General features: G+C 44.1%; 2 protein-coding genes across 2 annotated transcripts; both read left to right on the top strand.

The window, feature by feature from the left end:
* Positions 1 to 2509: 2509 nt before the first annotated feature.
* LOC106005050 (protocadherin alpha-3-like) lies at positions 2510 to 5938 on the top strand. The gene is given in 2 exon segments (XM_045075397.1): positions 2510 to 4883; positions 4886 to 5938. Coding segments are annotated over 2 exon segments (2622 nt in total). The 5' UTR covers positions 2510 to 2879; the 3' UTR covers positions 5504 to 5938.
* A 3755-nt stretch (positions 5939 to 9693) lies between these two features.
* On the top strand, positions 9694 to 12447 carry LOC106005049 (protocadherin alpha-4-like). The gene is given in 2 exon segments (XM_013052308.2): positions 9694 to 11639; positions 11641 to 12447. Coding segments are annotated over 2 exon segments (2484 nt in total). The 5' UTR covers positions 9694 to 9926; the 3' UTR covers positions 12412 to 12447.
* Positions 12448 to 13663: the final 1216 nt, after the last annotated feature.

Here is a 13663-nt window from a genome sequence, read left to right as displayed (position 1 = left end):
ACTCTCAAATGTCATGAAATGTATAATATTATAAGAAGTTGTCAGAGATATTCCATTAATATGGAGTCCATGATGTCTTTAAATTTATTTTTATTTTTTAAAAGATTTTATTTATTTATCAGAGAGAGAGAGAGCACAAGCAGAGGGAGAAGCAGGCTCCCAGCCGAGCAAGGAGCCAGATGCGGGACTTGATCCCAGGAATCTGGGATCAAAACCTCAGCCAAAGGCAGACACTTAACTGACTGAGCCACCCAGGTGTCCCATGGAGTCCATGATGTTTTAAAATTTTAATTCTGTATCTCATTTTAAAACTAGATATTTCTTTTCAAGATTCTTCAAGGCACTAACTGGCATACAGGTTTCTATAATTATTACCTTGATTCATGCTTTTCCAAAATAATTCTTAAATGTTTACTTAGTTCTTCTTCATGAACTAGTACAATAGAATCAATTAGAAATTATATGTTTGATATTAACAAATATTATTAATGTAACTTACCTCTTATGTTACTTGAGAAAGTTTAAAATACTCATTTATCAGGGTGCCTGGGTGGCTTAGTGGGTTAAGCCGCTGCCTTCGGCTCAGGTCATGATCCCAGGGTCCTGGGATCAAGCCCTGCATCCCTCTCATCGGGCTCTCTGCTCAGCGGGGAGCCTGCTTCCTCCCCTCTCTCTCTGCCTGCCTCTGTCTGCTTGTGATCTCTGTCTGTCAAATAAATAAATAAAATCTTAAAAAAATACTCATTTATCCATTTAAATGCTAATTGATGACTTATTCTATTCTAAATATGAATGATAAAATGCAAGTAAGTTGCAATCCCGGCATGCTTTCATTCAGTGCATGGGGGAAAAAATTGGTATGAAAACTTATCTCCTAATATTTAAATCATATATTTGGTTTTATTTCAAGAAGCTCTAACTATAAGCAAAACTTTGGACATCCTCTTACCTCTCTATGTTCAACTTCTGCCCATGAATTTTCTCTGGTTAACTTTCAAATATTCGGCAAACTTAGGCTGCTTGCTGAATTCACAGAGATCTTTAGAATATTACATTGCCTCATCTTTCAGATATTGAATGGTGAATTATGTTCCAATGTTATTTTTCTCTACTGATCTGTTAAGTTACCAATACTTCCCAATGACAACTTTTTAAGAAACTGGGATCCAGAAATTCATCTGGAGTGGAGATCATTAAAAACATAATTATTTCATACAGTGAATATTTTAGGATAAGCAGGTAAGTTGAAATGTATAAATGATGAGGAAATTTAAAAAACAAATATAGTCTGACTTGGTGTCATGAATGTAACAAATATTTAAATCACACGGTATTGTCATATAGTAAACCAAAGTTATAAAAGAACTGCACTGTAAAAAATTAACCTTTGGCATCCTTATAAAATAACATTTAAGACAGACAGCAAGGGTATAATCACTTGATAAAGGATACAAGAGTCCTTTATCCATAATAAATAAGTAAATAAATTTGGTAAATTAATAATTGCCATAATAATGTAGAAGTGAACATTTATGTATATATGGATATGTATATACACATACATTTTGTTGTTGTAATGATCCACACCCAATGTAGGGCTTGAACTCATACCCTGAGATTAAGAGTCACATGCTACACCAACTGAGCCAGCCAGGCATCCCTATATACACATAATTTCAGTGTCTTAATGTTTTGGTGGGCACGAGTATCAAAGGCCTGAATTTTTTAAATCATCTTTCAGGAATTCTTTTTTTTTTTTTAAAGATTTTTTTTATTTATTTGACAGACAGAGATCACAAGTAGGCAGAGAGGCAGGCAGAGAGAGAGAGAGAGAGGGAAGCAGGCTTCCTGCGGAGCAGAGAGCCCGATGTGGGGCTCGATCCCAGGACCCTGAGATCATGACCTGAGCCGAAGGCAGCAGCCCAAACCACTGAGCCACCCAGGTGCCCCAGGAATTCTTTTTTTTAAAAAAAGATTTTATTTATTTATTTGAGAGAGAGAGAAAGCACGAGACAGAGCACGAGCAGGGGGAGGGGCAGAGGGAGAAGCAGACTCCCTGCTGAGCAGCGACTGGAACCTACGACCCTAACCCGGAATCACACCTGTGCAAAAGGCACACGCTTAACCAACTGAATCACCCAGGTGGCCCTAATTTTTCCATAAAATGTAGACTTTCGGCCAACTGGTAAAAGTTAGGGTCTTGAATCAGATTGAGATCCCACCCTAATATTACTAGTTAATATTTTTAAGTTACTAACCGGTATGTGTTTTCACTTTCTTGTTTGTAAAAAGTAATTGTATCAATACCTGTCTTGGAGAGTTGTTGTGAGAATTTAATGGAATTAAAAAGGAATTTAATGGGCGGTGCTTGGGTGGCTCAGTGGGTTGAGGCAGCTTCGACTCAGGTCATGATCTCAGGATCCTGGGATCGAGCCCCACACTGGGCTCCCTGCTCGACGGAAGCCTGCTTCCCCCTCTCTCTGCCTGCTTCTCTGCATACTTGTGATCTCTCTTACTGTCAAAAAAAAAAAAACTTAAAAAAAGAAGAATTTAATCGGATAACCCCATTAGAACACCATGCTTGTCACATGGGGGAATATTTCACTACTGTTATAATGTTAATCATTCTACTGTATTTTACTATGTCATGGATTGGAATATTTGCAAGTGATGAATTAGTATGAAAGCTGTAAGGATGTATTTTTATAAATATAAAGAATTTGACAAGTGCTCGAAGAGAATTACAACTAAAGTAGAAATTTTGGAAAAGATGAGACAAGTATACGGAGAAGGTTAAGTACATTTATTTAATACTTACCCATTTAGCCACATGATGTCGCTGTCCACCACAAGGTATTTCACCACAAAAGAAATGCCGCATGCGTTGTGTACTCTGGTGCTGCTTTTCCTCACCATCTCTGAAATACGGGCATGGTAAGGCTATTAAAAAAAAAAAAAAAATGAGGAACTCAAATTCTTTTCTGAAGTTTGGATCGAGGCAAGAACGACGCAATATTTGGGAAAGGCTTGCAACGGTGTTTTCATGGAGAGAAGAAGGTTCAGGAGCCCGGCAATTACTGCTTTCGCTTCTGCTCCTTACAATCTGGGAGACTGGGAGCGGCCAGGTTCATTACTCAGTCCTGGAGGAGGCCAAACACGGCACCTTCGTGGGCCGCATCGCCCAGGATTTGGGGCTGGAGCTGGCGGAGCTGGTGCCACGCCTGTTCCGGGTGGCGTCCAAAGGCCACGGGGACCTTCTGGAGGTAAATCTACAGAATGGCATTTTGTTTGTGAATTCTCGGATCGATCGGGAGGAGCTGTGCGGGCGGAGTCTGGAGTGTAGCATCCACCTGGAGGTGATCGTGGACAGGCCGCTGCAGGTTTTCCATGTGGAGGTAGAAGTGAAGGACATTAACGACAACCAGCCGGTTTTTCCAACGGCCGTAAAAAAATTATTTATTTACGAATCCCGGCTGCCTGGTTCTCGGATTCCGCTAGAGGGCGCATCAGATGCAGATATTGGAGCCAATTCTCTGTTGACCTACAGTCTAAACTCTAATGATTATTTTACCTTGGATATTAAAAGAAATGATGCGAATATTAAATCCCTTGGACTCGTGTTGAAAAAAGTTTTAAATCGCGAGGACACTCCTGAACATCACTTACTAATAACGGCAGTTGATGGTGGGAAACCAGAGCTCACTGGCACTACTCAAGTGAAGATCACCATTCTAGATGTAAATGACAACGCTCCAGAGTTTGAGAGGTCTGTCTACAAAGTCAGTTTATTCGAAAATGCACCAAACGGTACCCTAGCAGTGATTGTTAACGCCTCTGATTTGGATGAAGGAGTAAATAAGGACATTGTATATTCTTTCAATACAGACATGTCAGCAGATACTCTTTCAAAATTCCACTTAGACCCAGTTAGTGGATACATCAGTGTAAAAGGTAATATAGATTTCGAGGACACTAAGTTATATGAAATCCAGGTAGACGCGACAGATAAAGGAAATCCCCCAATGGCAGGTCACTGCACGGTTCTGGTGGAAATTTTGGACGTCAATGATAATGTACCTGAGTTGGTTATCAAATCACTGTCATTACCCGTATTAGAAGATACTCCCCTCGGCACGGTCCTTGCCTTAATAAGTGTGTCTGACCGTGACTCTGGTGCCAACGGGCAGTTGACCTGCACCCTGTCACCCCATGTTCCTTTCAAGCTGGTGTCCACCTTCAAGAACTACTATTCGCTGGTGCTGGACAGCGCCTTGGACCGCGAGAGCGTGTCCAACTATGAGCTGGTGGTAACAGCACGGGACGGGGGATCGCCTTCGCTCTCCGCCACGGCCAGCATGTCCGTGGAGGTGGCGGACGTGAACGACAACGCGCCGGCGTTCGCGCAGCCCGAGTACACGGTGTTCGTGAAGGAGAACAACCCGCCCGGCTGCCACATCTTCACGGTGTCGGCGCGGGACGCGGACGCGCAGGAGAACGCGCGGGTGTCCTACTCGCTGGTGGAGCGGCGCGTGGGCGAGCGCGCGCTGTCGAGCTACGTGTCGGTGCACGCGGAGAGCGGCAAGGTGTACGCGCTGCAGCCGCTGGACCACGAGGAGCTGGAGCTGCTGCAGTTCCAAGTGAGCGCGCGCGACGCGGGCGTGCCTCCGCTGGGCAGCAACGTGACGCTGCAGGTGTTCGTGCTGGACGAGAACGACAACGCGCCGGCGCTGCTGCCGCGGCCCGGCGCGGGCGGCGGGGGCGGCGCGCTGAGCGAGCTGGTGTCGCGGTCGGTGGGCGCGGGCCACGTGGTGGCGAAGGTGCGCGCGGTGGACGCGGATTCCGGCTACAACGCGTGGCTGTCGTTCGAGCTGCAGCCGGCGGCGGGGGGGGCGCGCGCAGCCCGTTCCGCGTGGCGCTGTACACGGGCGAGATCAGCACGACGCGCCCCCTGGACGAGGCGGACCCGCCGCGCCAGCGCCTGCTGGTGCTGGTCAAGGACCACGGCGAGCCGGCGCTGACGGCCACGGCCACCGTGCTGCTGTCGCTGGTGGAGAGCGGCCAGGCGCCAAAGGCGTCGTCGCGGGTGTTGGCGGGCGCCGCTGGCGCCGAGACGGCGCTGGTGGACGTCAACGTGTACCTGATCGTCGCCATCTGCGCGGTGTCCAGCCTGCTGGTGCTCACGCTGCTGCTGTACACGGCGCTGCGGTGCTCGGCTCCGCCCAGGGAGGGCGCGTGCGGGCCTGGGAAGCCCACACTCGTGTGCTCCAGCGCGGTGGGGAGCTGGTCGTACTCGCAGCAGAGGCGGCAGAGGGTGTGCTCTGGGGAGGGCGCTCCCAAGACCGACCTCATGGCCTTCAGTCCCAGCCTTCCACCTGGTCCCATTGGCGGGGATAGAGAAGAGCAGCTGAATGTGGACGGTGATATTTCTGCTAAGGTGAGTAGTTTTTTAAATCCTTTGAAAATGCCCTTGTTTATTATTCCTCAATGTTTTTACTCTTTTTGAAACATGTTTTGGTAATTGGTTTTCAAGGATTTTGTGGTTAAAATGTTTGAATTTCCTTTGACTAATGTTTTTGAACTGAATCAGCAGTTAAGTAATGAGAACCATACTTGTTTTTGTCATTGTAGTAGTAGTAGTGGTTGTTGTTAGTAGGTGCAGTAGTGGGATTATTTTACTGATAATGAATGGATAGAAGCCAAATATATTTTCCTTGATGAATTGTACTGTTTAGAATATTTGACTCCAATTGTGGTGTACTAATCCTTGCTCAATGCTTCATTTGGAATTCATTTGGAATTCTTTCTTACATGTGTTAGTCCAAATGTCACTGGCTCATTTTATGAGTTTACCATAAATCTCACCACTTCCTGATTGTTCTTTACATCTTCAGTTCCAAATATTAGTTTATTAAGCTTGTTGTCTCCCTGAAGCCTTTTTACTCACTCATTTATGTGGAGTCTTAGTTCTTTCTTTCTACTTGAACATGATTCATTTTAGTTCTTGTGCTCACATTTGGTAATACGTTGTGTTGTTGCTAGTTTTGCAATTGGGTAAAGAAAACCACATACACAACACTCCATAAAAATAATTTTATTGCTTTAGAATCATATCTTTGTACATATTAAGGTTCTCACTACTTTTACTAGTAAGCATTGAAAGAATCAGTAGGAAGTGAAATTTTATACTTTCTTCCCTACATCATCATTTACAAAATATTCTTTTCAAAAGGTTATTAATTTTGTTAAGAATTGATTTCCATCAGAACAATTTGTTGAGAATACTACTCTATATTTAATTTAGAAACTATTAGGGGAGCTTGGGTATCACAGTCGGTTAAGCATCTGACTCGGTTTCAGGTCAGGCCCTGGTCTTAATGTCCTGAGACTTAGCCCCTCCTGGGGCTCCGCCCTCAGTGGGGAGTCTATTTTTTAAAAAAGATTTTTAATTTATTTATTTGACAGAGAGAGAGATCACAAGTAGGCAGGCAGGCAGAGGGGGAGGAGGAAGCAGGCTCCCTGCTGAGCAGAGAGCCAGAGGTGGGGCTTGATCACAGAACCCTGAGGCTTAACCCACTGAGCCTCCCAGTTGCACCAGTGGGGATTCTTTTTAAGACTGTGTCACCCTCTGCCTCTGCCCCCACCCTATGCTCTCTCTCTAAGATAAAAAAAATAAATATTAAAAAAGACTATTCTATAGCAAACTTATTAATCATTAACCTATTTTGCAAGCAGTATTAAGTATGCTAATGTTCAAAAACTCTAATAAGTTAATGTTATTACTCCTGAGTGTTTTCCTCTGAATACCAGCCTGTCCATTAATGTGTATTATATACTACATAAAACTCCAAATAACTGGAACCAAATAAAACAAAATCAGATTATTTTGTAGCCATTTCCCTATTTGGCATTTGATAATTTCTCCAAATAGATGGACTTCCATTCAAGTTTCCTTGCCACTGGAAACTGAATGCTATATAAGAGACTAGAAAACAAGTGATTATTTCTCAATCATGAAAGATAAAAATAGAATATTAACTTTCTTCTGAGAGTCCATTGGGTTCCAGTGTATACAATTATATGGAACATTTTACATAAATTGAACTACAACTTCCTACCTCCTGTACAAGCTTCCTTGCTGAAATCTGGTTAATACTCAGTGACATTGTGGGTGAGGCTAACATATACAAGAGAGAGATGATTCTCTTTTTTCCTGTTTTCATTTCATTTCCTGTTACTGTTCTTTGTTGACCCCTGTCCATCAAGTATTAGCCACAGCCTGTCCCACCTGAGTTCACATATTATTTCATTTGGCCTGGTTTTCATCCTGTTGAAATTAATAGGGTCATCCAAAGTTCTTCTCTCCCAGGATGTGGGACTTCAGTCTTCAAATTGAGCTCTATTCTTCCAATTCTTGTCTAACAAGATTCTCTATTAATAAGATACTTTAAAGACTTTTGAGCTTTTCTCTTTAGAGATAAATTGCTGCTACACCAGAGGAGTACTAATAGTTCTCACATAAATATCCTTTATATTTCGTTGCATTCCTCATCTATGCATTTAGTTATTTTCAAAAGAAAGTAAGTGGACAGGGAGTCATTTTCGGTTTCTTCCAGTATGTTTGAAATTTATGATCATTTTGTACAAATCTACATTTTGGGTCCTCAAACAGAGAAATTACTCTGATTTATGTTTTAATTCAGAAAAGATGTTTTTATATGTATGAGTGTGGCTTTTCGTAAAGTGGAAATATGAAGCTATTTCCAGTAGATTGATCTTTTTGTTCTAATCAACCATGAGGGAAAGAGGTTTATGAATGAATGTAAGAGGCAAAGAGAGTTTGAAAATATTTACCATCATTTCCATTTATGTTAAGTTTCCTTATGTCAGGAAAATATATTCTGCTCTACTGATTCGGAATTCTTCATTGAGTATTAAAATTCAGGATGTGTCTAAGATTATGACTACCAAGAACCAGTATGAAAACTAAGCTAAAGTCCAGGTTTTCGATATGGAAATTGAAATATATCTTAATTAGGGCAATGTCCAAGTAAAGTATTTTTGTATCTCTGGAAAATTATAGCGGTTGCTGCTGAGACATAATATTTTCCTAACCAGCTTTGTGACCACCTTAATTTAATGCATTTTATTAGACAATAAACAAGAGAACCAAACCATTCTATAGGTAAATATTCAGCAAATACTAGGTTTGTATTCTGAGCTCTTAAACTAAGAAGACACAAGTATGCTCTTTAAAAGTTCATATTTTGGGGTACCTGGGTGGCTTAGTGAGTTAAGTCTCTGCCTTTGGCTCAGGTCATGATCTCAGGGTCCTGGGATGGAGCACCAGAGTTGGGCTCCCTACTCAGTAGGAAGCATGCTTCTCCCTCTCCCTCTGTCCTTCCCCCTGCTTCTGAACTCTCTCTCTCTCTCTGTTAAATAAAGTCTATATAAAAAATAAAAGTTTCTATTTTATAAAAGAAGTTTCCAGTTATTTGGACCTTTGTATTTTTTACATTACACCCATGTCATTAGACACACATACCTAAATGCCTACAAAAGAGATATTAATGTAATAAATTACCCAAATGATTCCATCTGTATGCTACAGTATATAAAAGAAAGTAAAAGTATCTGCTTAATTGGGTTATTCATGAAAGTCTTCATTTTATGAAGAGGTCAGTAAATTTTAAAAATGGTTATATAATAGGGGAAATTGCTTTGTGAAGCATTTGGAAATGATGGATAGTACTTAGAGGATGAAATGAGTGTTTTTTAAGTGAAAAATAATATTTGAAGCAGGAAATGATCCACTTTGGCTAAAATACATGAGCACAGAAGTTTATGCATCTTAGATACTGGAGAACAGGATTTACAAATTTAAGAGACAGAATTTATAAATCTAAGAGAATACCCAATCTTGCTTGGAAGTGAATGTATTTTTTAATAAAATCACTTGCAATAGTTTCCCATACCAATTATATATCACAACATCCTACTTCCTTTATAATGCTCCTTGAACTTTCAGCCCTTAGATGAATTAATGACTTTCAGTTAAATGCTGGTGATTTTTCTTCCTCTTTAAGTACATTTTAAAATGTCTGAACATTTTTAAAGTTCTCTTTCAATGACTTATTCTTGGCATTGGAGGTTACCTAGATCAGAGGATTCGCTGAAGTCTTCAACGCCACCAATATGAAATCCAAAGAGGAAGACTGTGTCATCATTAATAACTACTTTCCCCCATCCTCAGGAACACACAAACTCTGTCAAGAATTTTCATAATCAACACTTAACAATTCTATGTTTACAAAGTGTGTGTCAACTACAACTAGGTCTCTATAAATACTTAAAACCTTTGCAGGAAAAAGGATTTCCACTGAAGTAAAAGCTGCCCCCGTGGTGAAACTAAGGATCACAGTCAATCAACCGTACAACCCGTGGAGCTTAATAGTATAAAATGTGTTTCTAAAGTATGCGGAATGGCTAAAAGAAAAAGACTAGGGGTGAGGGGCGCCCAGAAGTCTCAGTCCTTAAGCGTCTGCCTTTGGCTCAGGTCATGATCCCAGCGTCTTAGGATCGAGTCCCACATCGGTCTCCCTGCTCAGCAAGAAGCCTGCTTCTCTTTCTCCCCCTTCCCCTGCTTGTATTCCCTCTCTGTTTCTCTCTGTCAAATAAATCAATAAAATCTCAAAAAACACCGGTATCAGAATCCATTACTTACGGTTTGGAGCCACATGATGTCGCTCTGTACCATAAAATCGACCTGACAGCGAAAGAAAAAAATCCCTTCTGCTCTTAAGAAGAAGCTGTATCCACCATCCAGATGCTGAGAAATGGAGGATACAGCGGTATTGGACTGAACAGTTAGATTTGTCTTGATTTTGAAACAAGGTCCCTTAATAAAAACAAAGCACTGCCGGCTGGAGATGGAGTTTTCCTGGGGAAGCAGCCAGGAATCCCGGCGTCTGCTGCTTTCTCTTCTGTTCCTCGCAGCCTGGAAAGCAGGGAGTGGCCAGGTTCACTACTCAGTCCTGGAGGAGGCCAAACACGGCACCTTCGTGGGCCGCATCGCCCAGGATTTGGGGCTGGAGCTGGCGGAGCTGGTGCCACGCCTGTTCCGGGTGGCGTCCAAAGGCCACGGGGACCTTCTGGAGGTAAATCTACAGAATGGCATTTTGTTTGTGAATTCTCGGATCGATCGGGAGGAGCTGTGCGGGCGGAGTCTGGAGTGTAGCATCCACCTGGAGGTGATCGTGGACAGGCCGCTGCAGGTTTTCCATGTGGAGGTGGAAGTGAAGGATATTAATGACAACCCGCCTGTGTTCCCTGGAACGCAAAAGAATCTATTTATGGCAGAATCCAGGCCTGTTGACTCTCGGGTTCCACTAGAGGGCGCATCCGATGCAGATATCCGGGCTAACGCTATGCTGACCTACACACTGAGCCCCAACGAGTATTTCTCGTTGGAAAAACCGTCAGATGACGAGCGGGTGAAACGTCTCGGGCTACTGTTAAGGAAATCTTTAGACAGGGAAGCAGCTCCGGAGATTTTTTTAGTTCTCATAGCCACTGACGGCGGGAAACCTGAGCTGACCGGCTCCGTTCAGTTACTCATCAAAGTGCTGGACGCAAATGACAACGCCCCAGCTTTCGACAGAACACTCTATGCGGTGAAATTACCAGAAAATGTTCCCAATGGAACGTCGGTAATGAAACTTAACGCCTCAGATTTAGATGAAGGCTCGAATGCGGACATTATTTATTCATTCTCAACTGATATTTTACCAAATGTGGAAACCAAGTTTCGCATAGATCCAATTACTGGAGAAATTATGGTAAAGGGATCTATCGATTTTGAAGAGAGCAAATCCTATGAAATTCTTGTAGAGGGTGTTGATAAAGGACAACCCCCACTCTCTGGCCATTGTACTGTTATGGTAGAAGTTGAGGACACCAATGACAATGCCCCACTAATGGAATTCAAGTCCCTGTCCCTCCCAATCAGAGAAGACGCTCCATTAGGCACCGTCATCGCCCTGATCAGTCTGTCTGACCGCGACTCCGGTCTCAATGGGCAGGTGACCTGCACCCTGTCGCCCCACGTTCCCTTCAAGCTGGTGTCCACCTTCAAGAACTACTATTCGCTGGTGCTGGACAGTGCCTTGGACCGCGAGAGCGTGTCCAACTATGAGCTGGTGGTGACAGCACGGGACGGAGGATCGCCTCCGCTCTCCGCCACCGCCAGCGTGTCCGTGGAAGTGGCGGACGTGAACGACAACGCGCCGGCGTTCGCGCAGCCCGAGTACACGGTGTTCGTGAAGGAGAACAACCCGCCCGGCTGCCACATCTTCACGGTGTCGGCGCGGGACGCGGACGCGCAGGAGAACGCGCGGGTGTCCTACTCGCTGGTGGAGCGGCGCGTGGGCGAGCGCGCGCTGTCGAGCTACGTGTCGGTGCACGCGGAGAGCGGCAAGGTGTACGCGCTGCAGCCGCTGGACCACGAGGAGCTGGAGCTGCTGCAGTTCCAAGTGAGCGCGCGCGACGCGGGGGTGCCGCTGCTGGGCAGCAACGTGACGCTGCAGGTGTTCGTGCTGGACGAGAACGACAACGCGCCGGCGCTGCTGCCGCGGCCCGGCGCGGGCGGCGGGCGGCGCGCTGAGCGAGCTGGTGTCGCGGTCGGTGGGCGCGGGCCACGTGGTGGCGAAGGTGCGCGCGGTGGACGCGGATTCCGGCTACAACGCGTGGCTGTCGTTCGAGCTGCAGCCGGCGGCGGGGGGCGCGCGCAGCCCGTTCCGCGTGGCGCTGTACACGGGCGAGATCAGCACGACGCGCCCCCTGGACGAGGCGGACCCGCCGCGCCAGCGCCTGCTGGTGCTGGTCAAGGACCACGGCGAGCCGGCGCTGACGGCCACGGCCACCGTGCTGCTGTCGCTGGTGGAGAGCGGCCAGGCGCCAAAGGCGTCGTCGCGGGTGTTGGCGGGCGCCGCTGGCGCCGAGACGGCGCTGGTGGACGTCAACGTGTACCTGATCGTCGCCATCTGCGCGGTGTCCAGCCTGCTGGTGCTCACGCTGCTGCTGTACACGGCGCTGCGGTGCTCGGCTCCGCCCAGGGAGGGCACGTGCGGGCCTGGGAAGCCCACGCTCGTGTGCTCCAGCGCGGTGGGGAGCTGGTCGTACTCGCAGCAGAGGCGGCAGAGGGTGTGCTCTGGGGAGGGCGCTCCCAAGACCGACCTCATGGCCTTCAGTCCCAGTGTACCTGACTCTAACGACAGAGAGGATCTGCAGCCAGCAAATGGAGATCCCCTTTCAAAGGTTAGTTTTAAATACCCTTTATTAATTTTTATTTTTAATCTAAAGTTTTATTTTTTGTATTCTATCAATTTCTTCCTAATTAAAAAACGCTCAGGATGAATAATTAATTATGATTGGCGTAGTTTAAAATAATTCCTAAAATTTCCTTTCTACTTCTCTTCTTTATTATCTTTATCTGGAGTAGTATATTTTAATTACTCGTTTTCTCTATTATCTTTTCAATCATACAGTATATTCTTTACCAATTTCTTTTTTTTAAGAAATTTTTTGGTGGGATTTTATTTATTTATTTGACAGACAGATCACTAGTAGGCAGAAAGGTAGTCAAAGAGAGCGAGAAGCAGGCCTGCTGCGGAGCAGAGAGCCCGGTGCGGGGCTCGATCCCAGGACTCTGGGATCATGACCTGAGCTGAAGGCAGAGGATTTAACCCACTGAGCCATCCAGGCGCCCCTTTTACTAATTTCTTTATTGATTTTCTGGACTTTAAAATAGCACTAAGAACTTGTTAAAATTTAAATTAAATTAATCCTTTTACCACTTCAGACAATGGTAGGACCTTGAATAATAATTCCATTTGCCTGCTTCCACTTTTGTTTGGTATTATGCCTTTCAGTTATACATTTGTTCTACATACACATTATGTAATTATCATGTTTTGTACAGTTCATCTGGGATAATTTTTCTTCTGAAGAAATTCTTTAATGTTTGTCTTACTGGTGGTTAAGCATTCTCTAACTTTTTCTATATCAGAACGATGCTTATTTCATCATCACTTTTGAAAAATAATGTTGCTGAGTACCAAATTCTGAGTTAAAACTGATTTTTTTTCTGAGCACTTTTAAGGTGATATCCCTGAAATGAATGCCATTCTTGAAATAAATTGCTGTCAAGTTTATTGTTCACGCGTGTTCCCTTCTTATTTTCCTCCAGCTGCTTTTTATACTTTTCTTAGTTTTTTATTTTCAGTGGCTTTATTATATCCTGTTTTAGTTTTCTTTGATCTTATCTTGTTTGCAGGATTCAAACCTTCTTGAATATGTGGCTTTGTGTCTTTCATCAGTGCAGTAAAAATTTCAGCATTCTGCCTTCAAGTATTACTTCTGCATCATGTTTTTTATCCTCTTCTTCTGTAACTCAAGGGATATGTGTGTAAAATATTATCACCATATCTCTCCTATCTTCTATGCCCCTTTTTGTTTCTTAAAGATAATTTTTGGTCTCATTACATGCTGGACATTTGTTCTGACTAATCTTCTAATTTAGCACTTTTCTCTTCTTACTTCAGTCTCCTATTAAAATCATCAATGGACTCTAAACTTCAATTGTGAAATTTTTTAGCTTTAGAATTGT

The sequence above is a fragment of the Mustela putorius genome, unplaced genomic scaffold (genome assembly GCF_011764305.1).
Source record: "Mustela putorius furo isolate JIRA1106 unplaced genomic scaffold, ASM1176430v1.1 tig00000145_pilon_pilon_pilon, whole genome shotgun sequence".
NCBI classification, from domain to species: Eukaryota; Metazoa; Chordata; class Mammalia; order Carnivora; family Mustelidae; genus Mustela; species Mustela putorius.
Note: the sequence above shows the minus strand (reverse complement) of the source record. Positions and strands in the feature narration are given on the sequence as shown.